The sequence below is a fragment of the Barbus barbus genome (genome assembly GCF_936440315.1).
Source record: "Barbus barbus genome assembly, chromosome: 7".
In the NCBI taxonomy this organism is placed as follows: Eukaryota; Metazoa; Chordata; class Actinopteri; order Cypriniformes; family Cyprinidae; genus Barbus; species Barbus barbus.
This window is the reverse complement of record NC_136735.1, coordinates 4,993,902-5,021,718: the sequence shown is the minus strand read 5'-3', so window position 1 is coordinate 5,021,718 and position 27,817 is coordinate 4,993,902. Positions and strand designations below refer to the sequence as shown.

The 27,817-nt window shown below is 36.5% G+C and overlaps 1 protein-coding gene across 1 annotated transcript; it reads left to right on the top strand.

Moving 5' to 3' along the window:
* The first annotated feature begins 534 nt into the window (after nucleotides 1-534).
* Nucleotides 535-27,754, top strand: LOC306872456 (uncharacterized protein). The gene is made up of 47 exons (XM_079421019.1): nucleotides 535-609; nucleotides 1,331-1,419; nucleotides 1,565-1,603; nucleotides 2,273-2,329; nucleotides 5,635-5,691; nucleotides 5,914-5,970; nucleotides 6,146-6,205; nucleotides 7,454-7,504; nucleotides 7,663-7,701; nucleotides 7,836-7,886; nucleotides 8,036-8,086; nucleotides 8,169-8,219; nucleotides 8,358-8,408; nucleotides 8,553-8,603; nucleotides 8,686-8,736; nucleotides 10,736-10,786; nucleotides 10,886-10,936; nucleotides 12,110-12,145; nucleotides 12,233-12,283; nucleotides 12,583-12,633; nucleotides 13,664-13,714; nucleotides 13,855-13,890; nucleotides 13,978-14,028; nucleotides 14,166-14,216; nucleotides 14,525-14,575; nucleotides 14,716-14,751; nucleotides 14,882-14,932; nucleotides 15,188-15,286; nucleotides 19,175-19,225; nucleotides 19,346-19,396; nucleotides 19,517-19,567; nucleotides 19,688-19,738; nucleotides 19,859-19,909; nucleotides 20,039-20,089; nucleotides 20,401-20,451; nucleotides 22,659-22,690; nucleotides 23,016-23,084; nucleotides 23,212-23,392; nucleotides 23,538-23,657; nucleotides 23,793-23,974; nucleotides 24,084-24,245; nucleotides 24,320-24,526; nucleotides 24,604-24,836; nucleotides 24,922-24,988; nucleotides 25,118-25,209; nucleotides 25,296-25,458; nucleotides 26,980-27,754. Exons 2-47 carry the CDS (start codon nucleotides 1,398-1,400, stop codon nucleotides 27,058-27,060), a joined length of 3,300 nt encoding a protein of 1,099 aa, XP_079277145.1. The 5' UTR covers nucleotides 535-609; nucleotides 1,331-1,397; the 3' UTR covers nucleotides 27,061-27,754.
* The last annotated feature ends 63 nt before the right edge of the window (nucleotides 27,755-27,817 follow it).

Genomic DNA, 27,817 nt, shown 5'->3' with positions numbered 1-27,817 from the left:
GATCAATTATTCTTTTCTTGCAGTTAAATGATCCTCTTCATTAACATGAGTCATGAGTCTGAACTCAACTCTCACAAAGCTGAATGCTGAAGTCTCTCAGATGAAACAAACCAAGTAAAAGACAATGATTTAATTGCTCAAAAAAAAAAAAAAAAAATGTAGACATGAAGCCTAAATCTTAGAACTCTATGCAAATTTTCTGTTTTATTTTTTACAATGAGTCAATAATAAAGGTTTGAGGGATGGGAACGATCCATCTTATTGATGAAGTTAAGAGAGGAATGAAAAACAAACAAACAAAACCTAATGATCAATAACCAGCAACCATCACAGTCTAGATTAATTTGGGTTAAAAATGATAGAAACCTAATAGGAATTAAACATAAGGCATTATGTGGAAGAATTTTAAAAATACACTACAAAGGAACTGGTTCTGTGAGCTATTGTTATATATACATTTGTATATGAATTTGAATTTGTGGACATTTCCTTATCACGATGATGAACAAATATCTTCTCTGTAAACACCCAAACACACGCATTGCTATTTTAGTTAATCAGTCAGTTGATCAGTGTCTGTGAGGATCTTTGTGCGTCAGCTCACATCGGGTAAGATCTTCTATCTCCTAGTGAAAATGTATTTATTTATATGTATATAAACACAAAAAGGTACTGTATTTTAAAGCTAATTTTGTAATATCCAAATAACTTTTAGACATCGTTATTGGAAAGAATCTAAACAATGTTTTCATGCTTTTCAATGAACCATAAATAAATATTGCACATGGAACAGTCATTAATGTCTGTAATGTAAGATAACTAAGACAGTGCTTCAGGGAGACAGGAAGGACAGCTGATCATCCTTGTAATGACAGACCACTTGTGACCATATGTACCCCCAGACAAATTCGAGAACATGCAAGTGACTTGGTGAAAGAGTGTAGTAACATCTCACAGCAAATTTGCTGCAGTCCATGAGGATGAGATGTACTATATTACTTAAAGCAGCTCCTGACACACAAGATACTCTCTGCAACTTATGATATTGGTCCCCTTTTTTCATTTCTGCCAATCAAACGTCTCTGAAACTTGTTCAGTTTACATCTCAGCTGTTAAACTTTATATGTTAATACAAATATGTACACGTTTAAAAAAAAATATGCTGGAAACAAAGGCATTTGAATGTGAGGAAATCTCTCCTCGCTTATAACTCTTGTAACATGTAAATGAATAAAATCAGTAGAATATTCCATGTGTGTTTGACACAAAGATGAAACCAAAAGGAGTCATGTATCAATGCCAAACTAATCAGCTTTTTCCCTCTAAGCAGTAAAGGAAGCTCATCCTCTGAACTGGTTTTGGATATAGAGAGGTACATCAGACTGTCAACACTGACAATGATTTCCTCTCTTCATAAAAGTGAGTATTTTTTGTCATGATTAGTAGTTCACACTGCCCCAACAAACTCCAGCCTTCAACTCAACCTTTATAAGGCGAACTGAAGTCAGATGATGAAGTTGTTAATTGTCATAAGATTGATCTGAAGTTTTTCTTCTTATTTCAGGTTTTATAAGAACCCTGGCTGTCATCTCTGTGATTCTGTGTAAGTAGCCTAGTGTGAAGCCATCAAGCTACAAAGTCATAAAAGTATCCTAAGAGTAATCCATATGACATATAGGCTATACAGTTGTCTCCCATTTCTTCCAAGTCATGTGTCCTTTATGTGAGAAACAGATTGAAATGATATGTTCTCATTATCTTCTCCTTCTCCAATGCTCTGGGATGGACTAAAAAGTCATATAGATTACAAACAATTGTGCATATGAGCCACAATGACTCATATATACAAGAATTTAATTATTTAAATGTAATGTTGGTATTCATGTTTTGTACCACCGAGCAGGTTTATATACCCATTCATGCTATATAGCATTTTAATTGGAAGAAAGATTTAATTTGATCTACATTTATCAAGCTAGTCTACTGCATGGGGTTCAGGTATGAAGTACTGGAACTGGCTTTTAAATTTTGTCTAAATTATTTGGTGCCCAAGCAGATTTGCTAAGGCATTACTACATGTATCGTTTTCAGTGCAGTCTTAAGGCTCGGTCAGGTGAAGTTGTTGTTATTTCACATACTTTTATGGTAAATATATTTAAGTGTTCCCTTTGTACGCAGTATTATTCGAGTATTGAATGCATTATTTATTTATTTATTTAATTATTTGTTTGTTTGTCGATTAATTGGTATTCATCAGTCATTATTTTTTCAGCTGTTACTAACACCAGCAGCACCGATACAACAGTCACGCCAGAGATGACCTCAGTTGGTAATGTAATTTGATGTTTCCTCTGTTTATTAATTGATATTTATCAGTCATTATTATGTATTAGGTAGAAGTGGGTGAAATGCCTTTCAATTTAAGAAGACAACAGTTAACTGCGGTATATTTGGCAAATCTAATGGCACAAGATAATTCACATCCCAAAATAAGAGTAGTATGGAAATGTTGGGAGCATGGAAAACAGGAATGTAATAGTTTTGGGTGGATCTTTGGAGATTTAGTAGAGGGATTAAATATTAAAAATTTAAGTATTGTTTGAAGAGTGACTTTATCATTAGTTCCTTTGTGGATTTTGCCTCAACCTATAGTTGATCTACAAATGCTAGAATCTAGACAGAAAGAAGGTATGAGTGAATTTGAGGAAATCTGGGTAAGGGAATATTTGTGGACAGAGTATGGACATTTAACACAAGTCTGTTCAGATGCATCAAAAACTCCAGACAATGAACACATACGTAGGTATAGTATCTCTCATTACAAAATTACAAATGTCCAGAAAGATAAGGATTTCAAATAAGTTATCATTTTTCAGGAGAGTTAATTGTTGTAGTGGTGGCTTTAAGATGGATAAGCAATGCAGGTTTAAAGGAGGTTTTATTATGTTCATGTGGGAGTGAAAGAGAATGAAGCTGCAGATAAATTGGTGAAACAAGCTGTCCTGGACACCAGTATAGACATAGAAATATCCTAGAGTAGATATAAAATTAAAGCAATAGTTAAAAAACAAATAATTCAAAGATGTCAACAACATTGGGAAATAGTAATGCATGGGACTTGGTGCAATCCACCAATAAACGAAAGAAGAAGAAGACCCCTTGGCGTCAATTTTTAACACTCAGGTACCCCTTTTAGTGTAATATTTGACGTGCAGGGTACTCTAAGGAAGGATATTTTGTATTGGGAGTTGACTTCACTCACTGACGATTCCTGTCTTATAATAAAGCATTGCGTCAAACAAGATCTCTCTGTTTACACTTGATGCATTTGACCAAACACAAAATGCTGCTACTCCTATGACACTTAACCAGTAAGATCTAGGCACAGCTGTCACAGAACATGCAACAGTCAAAGTGAGTTAACTTAATATTAAAATCCATTTGCATCAACTGTAGTGTACGGTGGCTGTAAACAGTCAGGCAGGCGTGGTGCTTAGGTGCCACTTCGCTTTGCAATACAAACATGCCCAATAGTATAGACCCACCCCTGAGACTGATTGACAGGTTTCCATGTAAGACATCGGAAATTCAAATGCTAAAGGAATTGCGATTTCGTTTGAGTTTTGGCAGGTTACATGTGTTACGCAGGAAATTCAGACATGATAATTAAAGGGATAATTCACCCAAAAATGAAAATGATACCTTAAGCCATCCTAGGTGTGTATGACTTTCTTCTTTCAAATCCAATCAGAGTTATATTTAAATACGTCCTGGCTCTGTATAATGGCAGTGGGTGGGTGTTATTTTTCAGTAGTCCAAAAGAAGCCCAGTAAAGCGCATCCATCCATAATAAAAAAGTGTCCCACATGGCTCTGGGGGTTGAATATATATGAACTGATGCGATTTTGTAAGAGAAATATCCACAACACTAATCTCTGACTTCTGCTAACTGTCCTATACACGCATTCACAATAGAACACCGTTCTGTCAGAAATCATGTAACAACTGAACTTAGAATACATTTGAATACATTATATACATGTGTGTAGGTCTAATGGGTGTGTGTTTGAGCTGTGAGTGAGTGTGTGTTTATTGGCTGTTTGTTTCTCTCTGGCTGTCCCTCAGGAGATGACAAGATGCAAATCCTGCAGCTATATTAGAACATTTGGCTTCTTCGCCAAGAATGAAACTGAGTTTTTGGGTTGGATTACAGGTGTTAAATTGGGGGAATATTTGATTAATTTTGGGGTAGTAGTGGTCTCTGATATCTTTATATTTTGTGCATTCTGTGAGGAAGTGCAGCTCTCTCTCTCTACTCATATGTGATAAGGGTACAGTGTTGGAACCAGTGTTGCCAGGGTTGCAGTTTTCCCGCACAATTGGGCTGTTTTGAAAATACAGTCGCGGGAAAGATTACAGAGCCGTGGGTTGCGTTTTTTTGGGCTACTTTTATAATGTACCGCGGCCGCCCAAAGTGTACACACATGTGATCGCAAAAAGAATTTATTACAAACACTCAATGGTGGTTTAAAGTGAGTTCTGAGTAAAAGTGTACTATCAATCTCATAAATTGTCTTATGTAGCATGATGCTAGCTCTAATGCACCTGCAGAACAGGTCCAAATGCATTTAGTCATAATCATGTAAGGTCGCAAGAAAATGTTTTGTTGTATTTAGTTAGAAATACTTTTGATAATAGTTGGATAAATGTGTACTGGTATTGAAATGATGTGGCTTGGTAAACGTTTTATTGTCAGTATAAAGGCTTATAATGGCTTAATAAAAACAAAACAAAAGAATAATAAGGATTATGTCTCATACTTGTGAGATGTGAAAGGTTCTGTTTCCTTAAACTAGTTTGTCATGCATTTCTTTATTTCAACACATTTACAGGTAAATCCTAGCATTTTAAATTTGCCATTAATCGTGATTAATCACAGTCCAGGACTGTGATTAACGCGATTAATTTTTTAAAAGGAAGTTTATGCGAAATCGACATGTTTCTAATAGACATATTTTCAATTTGCTATTTCAATTTGATTTTGTGGTTGACAATTAGCAAATTAGCATTTTAGCATTAACACCAGCTCATTAACACTGGTTTTGTAACACACTGTACTCTAAAGACCAAGTAATTTAAGAAAAATAATGTAGGATAGATGTAATCGGCTCCCACCCGATCATTCAATTATTTCATTCAATCTGGCAAATGAAAAATGCTAAAAACAGTCAATATTTAATTTTCCTGTATGTGCCAAAAATGGACAGTTGATGCTCCAGAAATAGTAAGATGGCTAGTTTTTTTGTATACAAAACAAAACTAAATAAAACAAAACAAAACAAAAGAGCCACCTTACTGTTTCTGGAACATCAACTGTCCATTTTGGCTCAGCATCTTTTTTGTTTGTGGTTTACAAATCAGCTAATTCAGCTGGTAATGCTTCCTCTGTTGGAATGTGTTTTGACTGAATGTATTTGGATCTGTAGAACTGAACAGATGTGTGAGTGTGTTTCCAGGTAAAAACAAGGGACAAAAGAGAATGAAATATACAGTAGATAATTGCAAACATTTTCATGTGTTTTTTATTTTTTATTGTTGATTCATTTATATTTATCAGTCTTTTTCTTTTTTCAGCTGTTACTAACATCACCAGCAATGATACAACAGTCACAAGAGAGAAGAGCAAAGCTGGTAATGTAGTCTGATGTTTCCTCTGTTGGATTGTGTTTTAACTGAATGCTTGTGCATCTGTAGAATTGAACAGATGTGAGAGTGTGTTTGTGTTTCTAGGTAAAAACAAGGGATAGAAGATAATGAAATGTGCAGTAGATAATAGCAGACATTTAATAGCATAATAGCATTTATATTTATAAATAGACATTTTATATTTATCAGTTTTTTTGTTTTTTTCAGATTTCCCTAACATCATCAGCAATGCTACAACAGTCACACCAGAGACAAGCTCAGCTGGTAATGTAGTCTGATGTTTCCTCTGCTGGATTGTGTTTTATCTGAATGTTTGTGGATCCGTAGAATTGAACAGATGTGAGAGTGTGCTTGTATTTCTAGGTAAAAAAAGGAATAAAAGAGTGTGTAAGATGTATGAGAAATGTGCAGATTAATTAGTGTTCATTCAAACTTTCAGATGTTCACAGCATTAACACCAGCTCTACAACCGACACACCAGTGGACATCTCAATAAATGGTAATGTAACTCACCGTTCTCTTCAAACCATGAGATGAGGTTATTTAATTAAGGAAAGATAAAAGAAGTTAAGGCAGTAGTTTTGAGTTTTTTTCCTCAATTTTGAATAATTTAAATCAAATATTTTTGTAACATGGGCAAACTCAGAAAGTAGGAGAGCAGGATCTGAATACAGTGTACTTTTAGTAATAACAACAAAAACATCTACAAAGATATAGCCTACACGCGCAAGAACCAGGAAACAAGGGAACACAAGGAAACAAAACAGCATGTTGTGCAGCATTTTGTCTTAGAAATACAAAATAACACCTATTCATTTATAATGTGTCTTGTTTTAAAAATAAATTACATTTGTCTAAATTGTATAATGAAATCAAGTATTGTGAACAGTATAACAAACTCATTTGAGTCAATATTTACATCCCTATCAGACTATAACACCAGCCGAGCTCATATTCGGCATGACTGTTGTATGGCTGCTGCTGAAACAGCAGAAAAAAACAAAACAAAGATCACTGATGAATATTAATGAATGATAATAATAAAAACTAAATAATAATAATAATAATAATAATGTGAAATAACAACAACTTACACATGAAAATTGTCCTGGAAATCATAATCTACTGCCAACTGTGCAACATATCATTCTCAAGTTTCAGTAATTCAGGCTTGAACCCCACAACTTTATTTATTTATTTTAATGAAATTAGATAATGTATAATTTCGAAATCTTAAGCAAAAACAGAATGGCCTGACTTCCTTTGTGAAATTATGCTACATAAAATTTATGAATGAAACAAAAACAGCAGACGGGCTATACGAGAACGCAAAATGCAGTGACACAGCATTTACTTGGCTAACGCTGTAAACAAAGCACATAAACAAAGCATACTTTAATATGCATTATACGGAGGCAAGATAAAAAAGAAAAAAATACCATCTAAACATTTCTGAGGACAGAGAGTTCTCCTCAGAGATACACTCATATAAACTCCTACCCCCAATTGTATCGCGATTCATTTAACATCTCAACCAACTGAATATAACTAAAGCACAGAGAACAGACAGAACATGACACACTTGATCAATATATAGATTCAATACTTTTCAATCTGTACCAGTGCTCTGGTGGTCTGCTCAAGTTTATATGACTGTAATTTTGAAACATGACCCTCCATAATAGTTTTCATAAAGAACACAGCATCTGAGTTTGATTTGACATTTTTCTATATGTTGATGTTTCAGTAACCTTACATTTGGAGAATTCTACAACATTTACAAGTTCCACTTCAACAGGTAAGGGTGATGCTGGACTGGACTGTAATATTGAATCGTGACTGTCCATAATCTGGAATGTGGCTTTCAAGAGAAGCGCCTAATAATTGTCTTCATGATGAACACTGAAAATCTGATTTAACATCTGTTTCCACGTTGTTTTTTTTTTTTTTTTTCAGTTCCGGTCACTTGCACATCTTCTCATTCTGAAACTACAGGTTAAAATTATTCTAGACTGAATGTGACCATTTAAAAGAAATCCTTCAATGATTTTCTTGTTGCAGAACACAGTACTTCATCGTCTGATTTAACATATTTTTCCATCTGACATTCATTCATTCATTCATTCTAGATTTTTCACAGCCAGTCACTTCCACAGCAACTGCTAGTTCAACTTCTACAGGTGAGGATAATTCTAGACTGAATGTAGCTTCTTAACCGAAATTCCTGTTGATTATTATTATTATTGTTATTATTCATTTTTTATGACGACGATAGTAGTTCATCTTCTGAGTGTGATTTAACATCTGTTTCCATCTGGTACTGTTTCAGCTCTATTAAACATGGTCACTTCCACAACATCTATCAATTCCACTACTACAGGTGAATGTGTTGCTGAACTGAAATGTGGCTTTCAAGAGAAGCTCCTCCTAATCTGAGTCTGTTTCCATATGTTGTGTTTCAGTTCTTTTACAACCGGTCACTTCCGCAACATCTACTAGTTCTACTTCTACAGGTGAGAATAATTCTAGACTGTATGTGACCATTTAAAAGAAACCCTTCAATGATTTTCTTGTTGCAGAACACAGTAGTTCATCGTCTCATTTAACATATTTTTCCATCTGACATTCATTCATTTATTTATTTATTTTAGTTTATTCACAGCCAGCCACTTCCACAGCAACTGCTAGTTCAACTTCTACAGGTGAGGATAATTCTAGACTGAATGTGGCTTCTTAACCGAAATTCCTGTTGATTATTTATTTATTTATTAATTTATTTATGAAGAAGACAGTAGTTCATCATCTGAGTGTGATTTAACATCTGTTGCCTTCTGGTATTGTTTCAGCTCTATTAAACATGGTCACTTCCACAACATCTATCAGTCCCACTACTACAGGTGAATGTGTTGCTGAACTGAAATATGGCTTTCAAGAGAAGCTCCTCCTAATCTGAGTCTGTTTCCATATGTTGTGTTTCAGTTCTTTTACAACCGGGCACTTCCGCAATATCTACTAGTTCTACTTCTACAGGTGAGAATAATTCTAGACTGAATGTGACCATTTAAAAGAGATCCCTCAATGACTTTCTTGTTGCAGAACACAGTACTTCATCGTCTGAGTTTGATATAACATCTTTTTCCATTTGTTTTTTTGGTAACACTTTAAAGTAAGTGTACGTGAATTACCATGAATTCATGCATACATTAATGTGTGAATTATGCATTACTTCATGCATTATTATCTCATGAATTATAAGGAACTAACATGAGTTCAAAGTCTTTCCTTCATGACTTCATGGATGAACAACACCTTAATAAAGACATTAACTAAGGTGAGTACATCATCATGATTTATGATTTGTTACACATGATCATGATGTTTTCACAAAAAAAAAAAACAAGGTCTTTACTATCCATTGTGGATAAAGCTATGCTTATGGTACATGATTTAAAAAAAACAACAACATGATTTTGTTCATGTGAGACTACTTGAATTATTAAAGGAATATACAAAAATCCACATTACCTCATGCATGCATATAGGCTAGAACAGTATATCGATTAATATGAGAACTAATGTTTTTCATTAAATATGATATGAGTTATCAAGCATGTTCATATCTTCTTCATAGTAGCCTGCAGATAAATGGACAGACCCCAACATTAGCCAATCACAGCACATAGTATGTGAATTCTGTTAACATCCAAATACAGTAGTCATCATTAACTAAGCATTAACTTCTCTTGACTTCATCATATGTGTGTGGCTCCTCAACTATAGTGGTGACTTCATATACCATGAACTTTAAGTGTCTGTATATCTGCAAACTCTTTACAAAGTTTGGGACAAGGACAATTTGTTTATGTACTGCCATGTTTGTGCCATTTATTTGATCAGTTTATTTTTGTTCAACATTAAATATTTGACGAGGAGTCCACATCAGTAGCTTGTTACAATAAAAGGTTTGTCCTTACCTTAAAAAAGACCAAGCTGTTTGTGAAACCTTGTTTCATCTTTTTATTTTATTTTAATCCTTTATGGTTTTGTTATCCAGATTTATGGTTTTGTAAAGAGTGGTCAGATATACAGGCACTTAAAGTTTGTGGTATATGTACTGAATTCCTTCTCAGCTCTTCCCAGGCACTGCTGTTGATTTAACTGGGTTATACTGTTTCAGAAAAAAGAAGAAAAAAGTCCCTTAACCACTATCAAAGTTACGATCAAAGTCCCTTTGTGGTCACAGAACATTGTGTGCAAAAGCTTGAACTTCCATGTTCATATTCATGTCATTTCACAATTATGCCATCATTAATAACACACTGTTTATCAGTATTGAAAAGGACCAAGTCACCACTTTAGTTGAGGGGCCACACACATGATGAAGTCAAGAGAAGCTCATGCTTAGTTAATGATGATTATTTGGATGTTGACAGAATTCACATACTATGTGCTGTGATTGGCTAATGTTGGGGCCTGTCCATTTATCTGCAGGCTACTATGAAGAAGATATGAACATGCTTGATAACTCATATCATATTTAATGAAAACGTTAGTTCTCACATTAATCGATATACTGTTCTAGCCTATATGCATGCATGAGGTAATGTGGATTTTTGTATATTCCTTTAATAATTCAAGTAGCTTTACATGCACAAAATCATGTTTTCTGTTTTTTCTTTTTTTTTTAATCATGCACCATAAACATAGCTTTATCCACAATGGCTATAAGACCATGTTTTTTGTTTTGTTTTTGTTTTTTGTGAACAAAGAAAACATAATTATCATGTGTAATAAATCATAAATCATGATGATGTACTCAACTTAGTTAATGTCTTAATTAAGGTGTTGTTCATCCATGAAGTCATGAATGAAAGACTTTGAACTCATGTTAGTTCCTGATAATTCATGAGATATTAATGCATGAAGTAATGCATAATTCACACATTAATTTATGCATGAATTCATGGTAATTCATATACCCTTACTGTAAAGTGTTACCGTTATCTTATTTATTTATTTTGTTTGTTAGTTTTGTCACAGCCAGTCACTTCCACAGCATCTACTAGTTCAACTTCTACAGGTAAGGATAATTCTAGACTGAACGTGACCATTTAAAATAAATCCTTCAATGACTGTGTTCTTGCAGAGCACAGTAGTTCATCATCTGTTATTGTTTCAGTCTCTTTACAGCCAGTCACTTCTTCAGCATATACTGGTTGTACTTATACAGGTAAAGGATAATTCTTGACTGAATGTGGCTTTTTAAATTAAATTCACCTTAATGAAGAGCAGAGGTATTTCCTGCAGACATTATTAGATGCCATAAGCTAACCCTTATCAGTGTCTGCATGAAATACCTCTGCTTTTGATTAACACTATGTTGATACAGTAAGCTTTAATCATTCTAACGCGATCTTAAGTTGAATCACATAAACATAAAATAATAGCCTATAAAATGTCTACATTCACTGCGGAACTCGGATGAAAGTTAAACTGAAACTAGATAACAACTCAAATAAGAAATGGCTTAGTAATTGATCTCTGTAGATTTAATATATACAGTGATTTACATTAAACTGTAAGCCCTCACACTACAAATAAAAGAAAATCATATATGTAAATTACAATTATCTGTGGCAGTTCTTTGATCTCCGGCCACTTGTTTGTAAGGATTAAGTTTCATTCATTCATTTATTCGATCACTTATCATTGTTCGGCATCTCTAATAGTAAGGAATCTTCAACTTGGTTCATTATTTATTTGCATAGCATCCACAATACACACCGTTTCAAAGCAGCTTACAGTAAGTTCTGTTACCTGCCTTAATTCTTTACACTCAGCAGATTTACTGGGCAATATTGTGATATATATAACAATGCTAAACGATCCACTGTTTAAGATCTAGCTATGTATTCTCTCTTAAAATAAATAGCCATGGTTTTGCTAATCTAGCAGTTAGCCTGTATCAGTACCACTGTAGTGAAGGAGACTGAATAATGAATATTTTGCAGCCTCTCAGACAAACCCCAAAGCAATTTTTTTTTATTTAAAGAGATTTGCATATTATTCCATTTTATTCTAAGAGTATGTAAGATGGTTTTTAAAAAATATTAAGTTAACGGTCAGCTTTTTTCTGTGGTGATTTGCGTGTGTTTACACTCTGTGCTCCTGAGCGTGTGTGCTCCTAAAACATGGCGGAATCCAATGCGGCGTGATGTAGTTTGCCAAGCTCTATATCGTTGTGTACAAGCACATAGAATAGCACTTGTGTTGCTGAATTGGAATACGGCTTTCAAGAGAAACTCCTTATAATAATTGTCTTCATGATTAACACAGTAATTCAGCATCTAAATCTGATCTAATTTGTGTTTCCACATGTTGATGTTTGTTCTTTTACAACCAGGCCCTTACACAACATCTACTAGTTCTACTTCTACAGGTGAGAATAATTCTAGACTGAATGTGACCATTTAAAAGAAAGCGATTTCACATCTTTTCCATCTGTTTTATTTTTTTTTTTTTTTAGTTTCTTCACAGCCTGTTACTTCCACAGCATCAACTAGTTCAACTTCTACAGGTGAGGATAATTCTAGACCAGGGGTGTCAAACTCAGTTCCTGGAGGGCAGCATCCCTGCAGAGTTTAGTTCCAGCCCTGCTTCAACACACATACCATTTAGTTTTCAAATAACCCTGAAGGACTTGATTAGCTAGATCAGGTGGCTTTAATTATGGATGAATCCAAACTCTGCAGGGCTGTTGCTCATCAGGAACTGAGTTTGACACCACTGTTCTAGACTGAATGTGGCTTCTTAAAATAAATTCCTCTTCTTCATGAAGAGTCTGATTTAACATGTTTCTATCTGGTATTGTTTCAGCTCCTTTACACATGGTCACTTCCACAACATCTATCAGTCCCACTACTACAGGTAAATGTGTTGCTGAATTGGAAAATGGTTTTCAAGAGAAGCTCCTCTTAATAATTTTCTTCATGTTGAACACAGATGTTAAATTAGATTTAGATGTTGAATTTCTATTTCCACATGTTGTTGTTTCAGTTATTTTACAACCAGTCACTTCCACAATATCTACTAGTTCTATTTCTACTGGTGAGAATAATTCTAGACTAAATGTGACTTTAAAATAAATATTTCAATGATTTCCTTGTTGCAGAACACAGTAGTTCATCATCCGAGTCAGATTTAACGTCTTTTTCAGTCTGTTATTTTTTTGTTTGATTGTTTGTTTAAAGCCAGTCACTTCTACAACATCTAGTAGTTCTGTTTATACAGTTTTTTTAAATATATCAACTATGCATTCCGTTAGTTTCTCAATTTGGTGTGTTTCACCGGGCCGTGAAGAAATATAGAGCTGAATATCCTCAGCAAAACAGTGAAGCTAACACCATGTCTCCTGATAATATCTCCCAAGGGTAACATGTAAAGCGTGAAAAATAACAGCCCTAGTACTGAACCTTGAGGTACTCCATACTGCACTTGTGATCGATATGATACCTCTTCATTCACTGCTACGAACTGATGGTGTTCAGATAAGTGCGATTTGAACTATGCCAAGGCACTTCCACTAATGCCAAGAAAGCGTTCTAGTCTATTTTAAAGAATGTTGTGGTCGATAGTGTCGAACGCAGCGCTAAGATCCAGTAGAACTAATAAAGAGATACAACCATGATCAGATGATAGAGCAGGTCATTTGTAACTCTAATGAGAGTAAGTAACCAAGTAAGACCAGTGATTCTTAATCATTGTCCATGAACAAATCTTGGAAGCAAAACATGCAAAATGTGCAGAGCGGGGATCGTGTGGGCCAGGATGATTAACTGCTGTTCTAGACTGAATGTGGCTTCTTAAAAGAAATTCCTCTTGATGATTATTTTTTTCGTGAAGAACACAATAGTTCATCATCTGAGTCTGATTTTGTTTCCATCTGGTATCGTTTCAGCTCCTTTACACATGGTCACTTCCACAACATCTATCAGTCCCACTACTACAGGTGAATGTGTTGCTGAACTGGAATATGGCTTTCAAGAGAAACTCCTCTATAACTGTCTTCATGATTAACACCGTAATTCAGCATCTAAATCTGATCTAATTTGTGTTTCCACATGTTGATGTTTGTTCTTTTACAACCAGGCCCTTACACAACATCTACTAGTTCTACTTCTACAGGTGAGAATAATTCTAGACTGAATGTGACCATTTAAAAGAAAGCGATTTCACATCTTTTCCATCTGTTTTATTTATTTATTTTTTTAGTTTCTTCACAGCCTGTTACTTCCACAGCATCAACTAGTTCAACTTCTACAGGTGAGGATAATTCTAGACTGAATGTGACCATTTAAAAGAAAGCATTCAATGATTTTCTTGTTGCAGAACACAGTACTTCATCTGAGTCTGATTTAACATCTTTTTACATCTGTTTTTTTGTTGTTGTTTTTTTTTAGTTTCTTCACAGCCTGTTACTTCCCCAGCATCTACTAGTTCAACTTCTACAGGTGAGGATAATTCTAGACCAGGGGTGTCAAACTCAGTTCGTTGAGGGCAGCATCTCTGCAGAGTTTAGTTCCAGCCCTGCTTCAACACACATACCATTTAGTTTTCAAATAACCCTGAAGGACTTGATTAGCTAGATCAGGTGGCTTTAATTATGGATGAATCCAAACTCTGCAGGGCTGTTGCTCATCAGGAACTGAGTTTGACACCACTGTTCTAGACTGAATGTGGCTTCTTAAAATAAATTCCTCTTGATGGTTTTCTTCATGAAGAGTCTGATTTAACATGTTTCTCTCTGGTATTGTTTCAGCTCCTTTACACATGGTCACTTCCACAACATCTATCAGTCCCACTACTACAGGTGAATGTGTTGCTGAACTGGAATATGGCTTTCAAGAGAAACTCCTCTATAACTGTCTTCATGATTAACACAGTAATTCAGCATCTAAATCTGATCTAATTTGTGTTTCCACATGTTGATGTTTGTTCTTTTACAACCAGGCCCTTACACAACATCTACTAGTTCTACTTCTACAGGTGAGAATAATTCTAGACTGAATGTGACCATTTAAAAGAAAGCATTCAATGATTTTCTTGTTGCAGAACACAATACTTCATCATCTGATTTAACATCTTTTTCCATCTGTTTTTTTTGTTTTTTTTTTAGTTTCTTCACAGCCTGTTACTTCCCCAGCATCTACTAGTTCAACTTCTACAGGTGAGGATAATTCTAGACCAGGGGTGTCAAACTCAGTTCCTTGAGGGCCGCATCTCTGCAGAGTTTAGTTCCAGCCCTGCTTCAACACACATACCATTTAGTTTTCAAATAACCCTGAATGACTTGGTTAGCTAGATCAGGTGGCTTTAATTATGGATGAATCCAAACTCTGCAGGGCAATTTTCTTCATGTTGAACACATATATTAAATCAGATTTACATGCTGAATTTCTATTTCCACATGTTGTTGTTTCAGTTCTTTTACAACCAGTCACTTCTGCAATATCTACTAGTTCTACTTCTACAATATCTACTAATTCTAGTTCTACAATATCTACTAGTTCTACTTCTACAGGTGAGAATAATTTTAGACTAAATTTGACTATTTAAAAGAAATCCTTCAATGTTTTCCTTGTTGCAGAACACCGTAGTCCATTGCCTGAGTCTGATTTAACTTATCTAATTCCATATGTTTTTTTTTTTAAGTTTCTTTAAAGCCAGTCACTTCTACAACATCTAGTAGTTCTGTTTCTACAGATAAGGATAATTCTATTATAGAGCACAAGCTTAACACAGCCCTTGTTGATCCAATGTGCTTTACAACAAAACTACAATCAGAATTTAACAGAAAAAAAGAGGGGAGGAAGAGAGAAAAAAGACAGATAAAAACAAATATCAAGTAACCAAGTAAGACCAGCGATTCTTAATCATTGTCCTTGAACACCCCCTCCCAAATGCTCTGCATATTTAGCATGTCGCTTTTTTCTAACTCGCCTCATTCAAATAACCACCACATTAGAAGAGGGCTCCATAAATAAACTCTGTTCAGGTTGACATGGTCCCTTCTCATTGTTCACTGATCAATGTGTTCTACTCCCTGCACACAAGAAAATTGGCTGAAGTTCGTTTCATTTAAAAAGAGAACTACAGAAGTGAGCAGGGTTATTTAACGTGATGAGAACGTTTGCATAGTAGTCAAGTCTTGCATGCTTTGAGTGGAATATACAGGTCCTTCTAAAAAAAATTTGCATATTGTGATAAAGTTTATTATTTTCTGTAATGTACTGATAAACATTAGACTTTCATATATTTTAGATTCATTACAACACAACTGAAGTAGTTCAAGCCTTTTATTGTTTTAATATTGATGATTTTGGCATACAGCTCATGAAAACCCAAAATTCTCAAAAAATTTGCATATTTCATCCGACCAATAAAAGAAAAGTGTTTTTAATACAAAAAAGTCAACCTTCAAATAATTATGTTCAGTTATGCACTCAATACTTGGTCGGGAATCCTTTTGCAGAAATGACTGCTTCAATGCGGCGTGGCATGGAGGCAATCAGCCTGTGGCACTGCTGAGGTGTTATGGAGGCCCAGGATGCTTCGATAGCGGCCTTAAGCTCATCCAGAGTGTTGGGTCTTGCGTCTCTCAACTTTCTCTTCACAATATCCCACAGATTCTCTATGGGGTTCAGGTCAGGAGAGTTGGCAGGCCAATTGAGCACAGTAATACCATGGTCAGTAAACCATTTACCAGTGGTTTTGGCACTGTGAGCAGGTGCCAGGTCGTGCTGAAAAATGAAATCTTCATCTCCATAAAGCTTTTCAGCAGATGGAAGCATGAAGTGCTCCAAAATCTCCTGATAGCTAGCTGCATTGACCCTGCCCTTGATAAAACACAGTGGACCAACACCAGCATCACTGACTGTGGGTACTTGACACGGGACTTCAGGCATTTTGGCATTTCCCTCTCCGCAGTCTTCCTCCAGACTCTGGCATCTTGATTTCCGAATGACATGCAAAATTTGCTTTCATCCGAAAAAAGTACTTTGGACCACTGAGCAACAGTCCAGTGCTGCTTCTCTGTAGCCCAGGTCAGGCGCTTCTGCCGCTGTTTCTGGTTCAAAAGTGGCTTGACCTGGGGAATGCGGCACCTGTAGCCCATTTCCTGCACACGCCTGTACACGGTGGCTCTGGATGTTTCTACTCCAGACTCAGTCCACTGCTTCCGCAGGTCCCCCAAGGTCTGGAATCGGTCCTTCTCCACAATCTTCCTCAGGGTCCGGTCACCTCTTCTCGTTGTGCTGCGTTTTCTGCCACACTTTTTCCTTCCCACAGACTTCCCACTGAGGTGCCTTGATACAGCACTCTGGGAACAGCCTATTCGTTCAGAAATTTCTTTCTGTGTCTTACCCTCTTGCTTGAGGGTGTCAATGATGGCCTTCTGGACAGCAGTCAGGTCGGCAGTCTTACCCATGATTGCGGTTTTGAGTAATGAACCAGGCTGGGAGTTTTTAAAAGCCTCAGGAATCTTTTGCAGGTGTTTAGAGTTAATTAGTTGATTCAGATGATTAGGTTAATAGCTCGTTTAGAGAACCTTTTCATGATATGCTAATTTTTTGAGATGGGAATTTTGGGTTTTCATGAGCTGTATGCCAAAATCATCAATATTAAAACAATAAAAGGCTTGAACTACTTCAGTTGTGTTGTAATGAATCTAAAATATATGAAAGTCTAATGTTTATCAGTACATTACAGAAAATAATGAACTTTATCACAATATGCTAATTTTTTGAGAAGGACCTGTAAATGCTCCTTTTAAACTGGAAACATGGTGGAATATCCTCTGATGTCCATTTTGCAGGGCACTTACAGTCAGAGGTGAATAGTCCAGGGGTCAGAAAGTAAAACTTCAGCCATATGTTTATTCCACCCATGAACTCGGCGGCTAATTGCACCAGAGAAGGAACCAAGGCATTCATTTCAAGTCAACAGCAAGTCTCAAGTCAGATCCCAAGTCCTCAAAGAGTTAATGAGCAAAGCAAACTAAAGCAAACACTGATGTCCATGATGGTGGCATTATTTTAACCAATAAAATATCAACATCTGAGCACATCTCATTAACTTTAACTCTTTGAGGACTTGGGATTTGACTTGAGACTTGCTTGTAACTTGAAAGGAATGACTTGGTTGCTCCTCTGGTGAAATCAGCTGCTGTGTTCACCATTGTTGAGATTCATATGCTGGTTCTTGATATGCTGGATAAAGTTTTTACTGTACTAAACACAGTTTTGTGAGCAGTATTGGATTTAAAGATGTTAGAAACACATGTCATTGTTGTCATGTGGTGAATTTAGCCAATCATGAAACCGCTGCATTGTCATCAGTGCTCCTGCTAGCGCTCTGGAGAAAGTGTGGCGGCTGAGTGAGCCGGCTGCTCTCGAAACCCTATCGCAGTGGCAGTGACATGGTGTCGGTCCCGGTTCAAGTCAGACAAATTTTCTAACCAGCATTCACTGCTTCAAGTCAGCCGCCGATCAGTCTGCGGAGTGCTGCATGAAGTCAAACGCACCTATTGTCACCACTGTTGATGATCATATGATAAATGTCCGTCTCAAAAAGCCTAATCCTAAACTGTTTTTTTTTTTCTCAATATTGAAGCATTATGGTGGTATTTGTTTAATAGGAGTGTTTTCTTGATAGTTTAATGTAGTTAGTAAACTAATAAAAGAGATACTAAAACCAGAAAGATTTAAACCAAGAACATTCATTCATCAAAAGCATAAATTAATCTGCTACTTCAAGGTCTGATTCAGCATTGCACAAATGTTTACTGTGAAACAATATTGCTTAGAAGAAAATTCTTTGAGTTATTAAAAGGCTCAAGAGCCCAACTAAAGCACAATTATGGTGGCAAGGTTTTTTTTTTTTTTTTTTTTTTTTTTTTTTTTCTTTTTTTCTTCCAATTGACTTCATCCAAGGCTGTGGCTGAAGTCAGTTGTAGTTCTTGTGATTCTCTTTTCTTCAGTGATGTTGATTTGTTAACAGCAGGTGTTCATCACTAATGCACAATCATCATTTAATTAGTCACTTAATTATTTCATTATCTTTAACTCTTTGAGGACTTGGGATATGACTTGAAGACTTGCTTGTGACTTGAAAGGAATAGGTGTGTTCGACTTGAAGCGGCGCTGTGCAGAACGATCGCGAGAGCAATTCAAAAGCTTAAGGATCCATCTGTTCTCTTATCGCTCTTGCTGTACTTTGATGTCATTCTGCGCAGCGCCGCTTCAAGTCGAACACACCTATTGTCTTGGTTCCTCCTCTGGTGAAATCAGCTGGCTGAGTTTGTGGGTGGAACAAAAATATGGCAGGACTTTTACTCTTTGGCCCCTGGACTTTCCACCTCTTTTAGTTCATCATCTGAGTCTGATTTTGTTTCCATCTGGTATTGTTTCAGCTCCTTTACACATGGTCACTTCCATAACATCTACCAGTCCCACTACCACAGGTAAATGTGTTGCCAGACTGGAATATGGCCTTCAAAAGAAGCTTCTCCTAATGATCGTCGTCTTGAATAATAATGTAATTCAGCATCTGAGTCTAATCTGTTTCCACGTTATTGTTTCAGCTCCTTTACACATGGTCACTTCCATAACATCTACCGGTCCCACTACCACAGGTAAATGTGTTGCCAGACTGGAATATGGCCTTCAAAAGAAGCTTCTCCTAATGATCGTCGTCTTGAATAATAATGTAATTCAGCATCTGAGTCTAATCTGTTTCCACGTTATTGTTTCAGCTCCTTTACACATGGTCACTTCCATAACATCTACCGGTCCCACTACCACAGGTAAATGTGTTGCCAGACTGGAATATGGCCTTCAAAAGAAGCTTCTCCTAATGATCGTCGTCTTGAATAATAATGTAATTCAGCATCTGAGTCTAATCTGTTTCCACGTTATTGTTTCAGCTCCTTTACACATGGTCACTTCCATAACATCTACCGGTCCCACTACCACAGGTAAATGTGTTGCCAGACTGGAATATGGCCTTCAAAAGAAGCTTCTCCTAATGATCGTCGTCTTGAATAATAATGTAATTCAGCATCTGAGTCTAATCTGTTTCCACATTATTGTTTCAGTTCTTTTACAACCGGTCACTTCCACAACATACACTAGTTCTACTTCTACAGGTGAGGATAATTATAGATGAAATGTTTTTTTTTTAAAGAAATTCCTCTTGATGATTTTCTTCATGAAGAACACAGTAGTTCATCATCTGAGTGTGATTTCAGATCTGTTTCCATCTGGTATCGTTTCAGCTCATTTACACATGGTCACTTCCGCAACATCTACCAGTCCCACTACTACAGGTGAATATGTTGCTGAACTGGAATGTGGCTTTCAAGAGAAGCTCCTCCTAATAATCCTCTTCATGTTGAACACGGATGTTAAATCAGATTTAAATGCTGACTTTCTGTTTCCACATGTTGTGTTTCAGTTATTTTACAACCAGTCACTTCTGCAATATCTATTAGTTTTACTTCTACATGTGAGAATTATTCTAGACTGAATGTGACTATTTAAAATAAATCCCTCAATGATTTTCTTATTGCAGAACAGAGTGGTTCATAATCTGAGTGTGATTTAACATTTTGTTTTGCCATATGTATATATTTTTTAGTTTCTTTAAAGCCAGTCACCTCCACAATATCTCCTAGTTCTACTTCTACAGGTGAGGATAATGCTAAACAAGTGGTTCTTATATCCTGGTCCTCATGACCCCCGCTGTGCATATTTTGCATGTCTCTCTCGTTTAACTCACCCAATTCAAATCACCAGCTCATTAGAAGAGAATAAATTAATAGAATAAAAGTAGTCCCCAGCTATATCATAACTAGTTACCTAGCTGGGGACTACTTACAGGCATTGCGTCATATCATTTACATTTACATTTATTCATTTAGCTGACGCTTTTATCCAAAGCGACTTACAATTGCTATATATGTCAGAGGTCGCACGCCTCTGGAGCAACTAGGGGTTAAGTGTCTTGCTCAGGGACACATTGGTGTCTCACAGTGGATTTGAACCCGGGTCTCTCACACCACACCAAAGGCATGTGTCTTATCCACTGCACCATCACCACCCATATCATTGCGCCTGCTGCACTCATGGTACGGCAGCAAAGTTCCTTGATTATTACGCCGGAACGATAGTACAGTTCCTAGCCATATCGGCCTAGAAAATTGCGTGTTTTCATTTTCCATCGGTCTTAGAACACGATGTAACTACAGAGAGTCAAGCTTTAAATAGGAAAATTGTCGAAACTCTTTGCTAATTTTTGAGCAAGATGCTAAGGGTCTAATCTGATTCCATGATCTATGCTAAGCTAATAGTGCTACCGCCAGACCTGGAGATTGGCTGAATGGTTTCAAAAACGGGAAAACTCAACTTTTTAACTCTAGGGGAGTGTTCCTTTAAAGGGCACCTATTATGGAATTTTGAAAATTACCTTTCATGTAGTGTGTAACATAGATCTAAGTGAACAAAAACATTTTGTAACTGGTATGGAATCTAATAAGTAGCCAGTGCAGAGACTGTAAAATTGGGGCGATATGATCATATTTTCTTGAAATGGTAAGGATTCTAGCAACTGTATTTTGGACTGTTATAGCTTGTTTATTGGAGATGCAGCACAACCACCTAGCAGTGCATTACAATAGTCCAGTCTAGAGGTCATTAATGCATGGGCTAGCTTTTCTGCATCAGAAACGGGTAGCATGACTGTAGCTTGGCAATGTTTCTAAAAAGGAAGAATGCTGTTTTTTAACATGGGAAATATGCTTTTCAAAAGATATGTTGTCTGCTGAGAGCACTGGCTTTTTAAGTCCACAGGAGAGAGCGATTCTCACCGCCGCCGATTTGGTGCAGTCTTTCAGCCAAATAAAGGTGTGTATACATTTTATTTAATTTAAAGTCTTTAATGTGGTGTAAATTATATTATTTTACGCAACGCAACATAAGGACAAGATGTGTGAGCAGAGGTCATTTCACACTGGAAAAGCCTTTGCCTTGCATAACATAAATGGATTTTATTCGTTATAATACTGAGTGTAATTTAATTTGATTGTTAAAATATGTTCTCTGACCACAGTACTGTTTGTTTTTGAGCAGGTTTTGGAGTTAGTCACAGCATCTTTCAGCAACGAGTGAAATGCAAGGCGGTGGTCTAAAGTTTGCAGTTTCCCCCCGAACAGCAGCCCTTCACCGGCACAAGAATTAGCACTATTTTAGTAAAAAGCAATTACAGAGAATGGTTAAAAACACGTAAATTAAAATGCTACTTTTAAATGTGTCTTTTTAATTTCTAAAATGCTTGTTAAACTAGTTTAAATGTATGTAATGTTTTAAACTATGCTGTATTCACCCAAATAAATTTAGTTTTTTTATTTTGTCCATGGGTGTTCTTGCTTGACAATAAATATTCATCTTTTGATTACTGCTGTTGCCTCTAGTAATTATGTGTGTGATTTTTAATTCCCAGCCCATTTTAAGGCAGCAATATAATAATTTTTAAACAATAGATGACTTAAATTAAACAACCCAGCATGGTGGGTAAAAACATTTAACCCAACCAGCTGGGTCAAAATAACCCAGCATGTCCACTATTTACCCAGTGCTGGGTAAAGTTGCTAAAAATTTGCTAAAATGGACTTATCGGCTTCTGTTCACAAACAACATCAGCTTCTAGTGTAAAACGTGAACTCGCGATGCCTTGAAAATGGAAAATACCGGCTCTTTTGACAAAACGTATTTAGGGTATAAACACGCTATATGTGGAGAATAATGCACGGCACTCAGTTCATTTTTTTTAAGTGTTTTTATCGGTTTTTGCAAATAAAGTTGACTATCATCAATTCATGAAGACTCTTCCCATTCCAGGTCTGAATATCAACCCGCTAGAAGAATGCAGGGTAAGTTGTTGCGGGGGTTCGTTTCTGAAATTGTGACTGACTAATATCAATAAAACTTGAAACAACAGCACAATAAAGCAGTATAATGTGTCCTGTTTTGTATTCTCGTCATTGTTGTTGGTTCCTTGCATATATACATACACATATGTAAATGTGTGTGTGTGTATATATATATATATATATATATATATATATATAAATGTGTGTATGCAAAACTCTTCTAAACTATTTGTTAATTATTTTACTTCGTTATCAAAATCACCAAATACTTCAGACTGCACGCTCATTTTTCTGTTTCATTTGTAAATCTTGTTTGTGATTTCAGACCACAGGACGGTGTGTAGATCTTCTTGACCATATAGAGAACATGACAGCAGAAGTGCTTCCATTGACAGTAAGACAAAATGAAAACATAATCATTATTTGTCACTTACATAAATTAAATACATAAAATCTTGCAGCAAAGCTTTCTTTTGTTCAAACATTTATAAATAATCCTGTTTATATCATCTCTAAAATAGAATGTGACCAGCATTTTGAATGCGATCCTCAATGCTTCAGAGATGTTTTTAGATTCAGCTGACCCAAATAAACTGGTCTCAGATGGAAACCGTTTGTTAAAAGCCAGTGAGAAACTCGTGTCCATGCTGGTAAAACCGACAAACACAAGTGACTATGTCAATTTTACTCTTGACACTTTGGGTAAGTGAAAACCAAACTATTAATAAACTCTGAAATTATTGACTTAATGTGCTCAAGTCTAGAAAACCTGTGAAAAAACTTTTGACATTCTCGATGAACTTACTGTTAATACATTTTTATTCACATATCTGTACTTTTTAATCAGAGGTAGAAATCTTCATGGTTGGACCAAGGTTCACCCTAGAGAAAATCCCTCTGCTGGATACAACAAAAGCTTCTGTGGACATCGATCTCATTGGGATTGCCAAGAATGACAATGAAACAAGTACGTTAATTGTTGTGATCTGATTTGATCAGAAACTTTAAAAAAAATGAATGTAATGCAACTAAACTACATTTACTTAAGGGTTTTTTTTATTGTTTAGTTGAATACAAGTTTATTTCTGTTTCTGTCGCACAGGATCAGCTGCTGTGGCTTTCATGAGCTACAACACGATGGAGAATCTACTGAAGCCAGACTTCTTCAGCACATCAAACAACACGATTAAAACCATGATGTCCACTGTGATCTCAGCTACTCTTCCCAAAACCACCAACACTAAACTCACCAAACCAGTCAACTTCACCTTCAGACACACCAGAGTGAGAGACTGAAATCTGTTTTTATCCAACCTGAGAAATAATGAACATCTGAAAACACCTAGTATTCACTATTATAGTATTTTCTTTATGTTCGTTTTTCATTTTTCAGGAGTTTGATCCCAGCGGTTCTCTGTCCTGTGTGTACTGGAATATCAGCGAGTGGATTGTAGATGGTTGTTCTGTTTTAAAGACCAACAGCAGCTACACTGTGTGTTCCTGTGTTCATCTGTCAACATTCGCTCTCATCTTGCAAACCAGCCGCCCAACAGAGGTACAGAACATTTCTAGTGAACACTGAAGAACAGCACAGATTTGACACTCATGTACTCTGACATGTTTTCTCAGGACGACCCACTGATGGAGTTGCTGAATTTGGTGTGTGTGATCGTGGGGCTGGTGTTCTTCAGTTTGGACCTGTTGACCTTTGCCCTTTGTCAGTGGAGTCCTGGAGTGAATAATGTAGCTCGAATCAACATCTGCATCAGTCTTCTGCTGGCTCACCTTCTGTACCTGCTCACACAGCAGTTCCTGAGCCTCATACGGCCTCAGCAGGTGAGAATGATGAAGGAGCCCTACAGCTCAGCACAGCCTCACTGAGAATCATCATAACCGTCTCTCATGGTCTCCAGGTGTTGTGTGCCGTGATCGCAGGCCTTCTGCACTTCTTCTTTCTCTCCGGCTTTGTGTGGATGTTCATTGAAGCTGTACTGCTCTTCATCTGTGTGAAGAAACTAGCACAGATCAGCTCCATTAATAGGGAGGTGCTTAGCAGTGGATTCCTGTGTGTGATTGGATATGTGGTTCCCCTGTTTGTGGTGGCCATGTCTGCTGTGGTGGATCCTAAAGGCTACGGAAGTGAAAAGTGAGTTTAGTTGGAGTGACTTATTGCTCAACATCTTCATCCATGTTTGTTTAGTGATTATTTGACTGCATCTTCCCCCAAATAGGTGCTGGATAAAAATAGATAAAGGCTTCGTCTCAAAATTTCTGGGACCTGTTTGCATGATACTAATGGTAAACGCATTTCTCTTGTAACTTTTTTCGTGACTTTTTATTAAATGGAAAACAATGGAATTATATATATATTTTATATATATTTTTATATATAACATTTTTCCTTTTTTTTTTTTTTTTGCTCTGCAGTCTAACATGATTCTCTTCATCAAAATCATCATCAGTTTAAACTCAACTTTCAAAAATCTCAATGCTGAAGTTTCACAGATGAAACAAACCAAGTAAAAAACATGATTTAATCTCTCTATAAAAAGAACATATAGACAAAGAAGACACATTAACTCTTTCTTTCTCCGTTTCTCTGTAGGATTATGGTGTTTAAAACACTGGCTCAGTGTGTGGTTCTTGGTTGCTCCTGGATTCTGGGTTTCTTCACTAATGGCAGTAAGGTGCTGGAGATCCTCTTCCTGATCTTGAACTCCCAGCAGGGCACCTTCATCTTCCTCATCTACTGTTTCCTCAATCATGAGGTTAGAAATTTTCCCATCCTACTTTATAATAAACCATTTCAGTTGCACCACAGACATTATATGGAACAAAAGTAAAGCATCGGTATAAAATGCAATCTAGTCTTTAAAAAATACCTTTCTGTTACCTTTTTAATATTTTTTTTAAATGCTCTGGTTACTAACGTAACCTCGGTTCCCTGAGATAACAGGAACAAGCATTGCATGAAACATGCTTTGGGAGAAACTCTGTTTCCTTTGAAAATTGAACCTTGATATTTTTAACATTCATGTAGCTGCACAAACAAATGGTATTTAAGCCACTGACAGCATTGACTCACTTGCAGCTTCATAGCACGGCTGGGCAGACAATGTTAACGTTCTCATTCTCATTATCTTGGGGAGCCGAGGTTACATTAGTAACTGGAGTGTTCCCTTTCAAAATGTTCTCTCACATTGTGTGAACCACATTTTGGGGATTGATGTCCAATAGCCCTGTGCTATATAAGGACAGAACGAAAAGGTGCTTCATGAGCCAACCTCCAGAGAGACTGATATGAGAGTCTTAAAGGAAGCATGAGCATAACAGGCCTGGAATCAGCCAGACCCCTGGCAAAAAATATCCTTGACCACTAACAGGGACACAGGATGACTAGGTGGACAAAATCCAAGCCCGAAGGGCAGGGACGTTCGTTTTATAAAATGTAGGTCAAGACCAGCCTGCTGCCACACAAATATCTCAGACAGAGACTCTGCTGGACTAAGCCCAGGAAGAGGCCATTCAAGTGGGCCTTCACTCCAATAGGGCACTGTGAGACCGCTGAGGCATACCCAGTCAACAATTTGATCTCATAGTGATCTCACCATGATCTCCCAGGATACTCGTGATGAGGTCACAATGTGAGGTAACAGTGAGTTAAAAGTGTAACCTCACAGCACCCTCAATGTGAGCGCATACTATGGTCACAATGTAAAGTCAAAGTGTACTCACTGCACAGGGACTAGATACCCAGCATGCGTTGTAGCATGAAGCTTTTGATTGTCAATTGTCAATTAATTGCTCGCTGTCTCCACCCTGGTAAGAATCATTCATCAAAACGGCTGCGTGCAGGTCTGCCTTCATGAAAGAAAGCGATCCATGAGTGAAGTAAGGCAAGACTTATGCTCTTGCAATGAGAGGAGAAGCGTCTTTTCCGCTGCCGGAGCTCTTTCTGCCAAATAGCAGGCTTCTTCATTCTTCTTCAAAGTCCAGCAAGGAGATGATCTTCACACTGAAGGAAAAAGATTCTGATAAAATGGCACTCAGCACCGACTTATATATATGCAGTTGGCCCCACCCATTTTGGCAAAATGAAATGCAATTTGTTCATGCAGCTACACGAACATTAACAACTAATTTGTTCATGTAGCTACACGAACGTTAACAAATCAGGTTTCAGTTTTGGGAGTAAACGGAGTTTCCTGCAATGCTTTTCAAAAGAGCACTCCATTCTTGTTCATGAGTTGTATAAGTCACTCATTTCCTCTAACCCCATTCTTGTCCAGATCAGGCAGCAGTACAGGAAGTTCTTCAGATATCTTGGCTGTGTCAAACAAGAGGACTACAGAATCATGTTCAGAAAGTAAAAAAGAGTACCGCTAAAGTGCCAATAATGTGCAGGTTAAGTTATGTTTATATTAAAATACACAGCAGAATCAATATTTTTGGATGCTAGTCTCACCTCTATTTTGTTAATGTTTTATGAAATATATTACAAATGTTCTTTTATTAGAGATGACAGTACTAAAGGGCAAAAGAGAAATGTGTTTACCGACACCTTGAAAAAATCTTAGAAAATAAATGTTTTACTTCATATAAAAGCTTTGTTTACTTTATACAAACTTAATATTGAGTAAATGCTTTTAAAAAAAGTATGTCATGCTTACCTTGTAAAAGGATATAACAAATTACTTTAAATTGTACAGGATCATCTTTAATGAAATTTTGGGATGTTTAATCTGTGTATTATCTCAACAACTCAACTCAGAACTGAAACTGTTTTAAAGCGATGTTGTCTATTAAAAGGGATTTTGAAAAGATGTTCTCCAGCTGAACAGTGTATATAATTCATTAAACATGCTGTTCTTGTCTCTCACAGCCATATTTTCACTCCCGAAAAAATAAATAAATATGGCACTACATTGTCTAAGGTTTATTTCATATTACTTTGAATATGCCTCATGTTATATATCTTACATTATTTTCATGTTACACAAAATAAAAACACCTGATGTTAACAAGCAGAACCACCAAAGAATAAAATAATAATTTTTAACTCACCATCATAGTGGTCAGTGTTTACTTCAGTTGAGCTCTTGACACTTGACTTAAGCTTTAATGTTA